The 1,415-nt window shown below is 40.4% G+C and overlaps 1 protein-coding gene across 1 annotated transcript in view; it reads right to left on the bottom strand.

The window, feature by feature from the left end:
• The window catches only part of LOC106872194 (PDZ and LIM domain protein 7), a 55,567-nt gene that overhangs the window by 1,513 nt on the left and 52,639 nt on the right, over positions 1 to 1,415 (bottom strand). The window contains exon 3 of the mRNA XM_014919093.2: positions 730 to 902. Coding sequence (XP_014774579.1) covers positions 730 to 902 — 173 coding nt within the window. The remainder of the gene's footprint in view (positions 1 to 729; positions 903 to 1,415) is intronic.

Below are 1,415 nucleotides of genomic sequence, written 5' to 3'. Positions count from 1 at the left end.
CATACATACATATATGTGTGTGTATCTATATATTTCTTTTAAAACATTTGATTTCTTCAAGCACACAACTTTTCCTATAAGCGTTACTTCACGCAACTTGTCTTCATTTTGTCGTCAATCTGAAAGACATTCTATGTATACTTATGTATGTTGTTTCGTTTAGATTTTGTTTTCCCCACCTGCTTTCCTCGAAGCTCCTCTCTTTTTACTGTCGCTCTGCATGTTTTTTTTTTTTTTCTGTCGCTGTCATTGTCTCAGCATTATTTCTGTGTGTGTTTCTCTGTAATTCCCGCTCGTCTATATCTCAATAGCTTTCGTGACTGACACCGCTAAGTCGGTCAGTACTGACAGAAGGTGTGAAAGTCTCTGAAGTCTCTGTGTAGCCACAGGCAAAACGCAGGGTAGCAAGAGAATAAATGACTCCAGCCCAAATAAAATTATTATTAATCTCTGCTATGGTATCGACAGTCAACACTAAAGGTATAGGCATACATATATGCATACATACATACATACATACATATATACACACACATCCACACGCACGCACACATCCACACGCGCGCACGCGCGCACGCACACACACACACACACACAAACACACATACATAAATACGAACGCGTTGAAACTATGGTGAATCTAGTGTTCAAGACCGATGAGAGGATTTTCTTGTTTATTTATTTGCTTGTGTGTTTGTTTATATATTGATTTCGTTTGAGAATACTTACCTCCTCCACTTTCCTCTTCGTCCTTCATAACCTGATAAGTTTTGGGCTTGACATCTCTGAATTTTGATCCCTGATTCATACCGGGGTTAATGCTGTCTTCACATAATTCTGACCGTGGACTAGCACCATGAGCTTCCCCTTTAGGTTTGCGTGGTTTAGGGGTCACTGCATTTCTGAAATTATATATAGAAAAGTACAAATTAGTAAAACCTAGCAAAGTAGGGTGGAGCACCACAAGGTTTTGTCCATTGAGGTTTGTTTGCCCCAATGACCTTGATAGCTACGCCAGGGAAGTACAAAACCTCCTCCCATGCATGACAGGTCAAAGGATAGGAGCCAGACAAATACGGGCCACCTCTTCCTAGAGATTGGTTTGCTTAGAGCCAACACCCATACACCCTTAGAAATAAAACAGTGACAGAAGCATCGTTGACAATCGAAACTGGGAAAACTTGGGAGAGGAGACAGTCCAGGGTCGAGGACAGTGGGGAAAAGGCATCGATGGCCTATGCACCATAGGTAGTGGAGGGTTTAAGTGAGGGTGTGAGGGTGTTGTGATTCTCTAAAATGGTCATTGTGTCTACTAAAAATAGCATCTAAATAAAACGTCGTCATTATAGAAGGAAAAACGAAAGACTTATGTTTATATGTATGTAAATACACGCATGCATGACTATATATATATA

This window comes from Octopus bimaculoides, chromosome 9 (assembly GCF_001194135.2).
Source record: "Octopus bimaculoides isolate UCB-OBI-ISO-001 chromosome 9, ASM119413v2, whole genome shotgun sequence".
Classification (NCBI taxonomy): Eukaryota; Metazoa; Mollusca; class Cephalopoda; order Octopoda; family Octopodidae; genus Octopus; species Octopus bimaculoides.
Note: the sequence above shows the minus strand (reverse complement) of the source record. Positions and strands in the feature narration are given on the sequence as shown.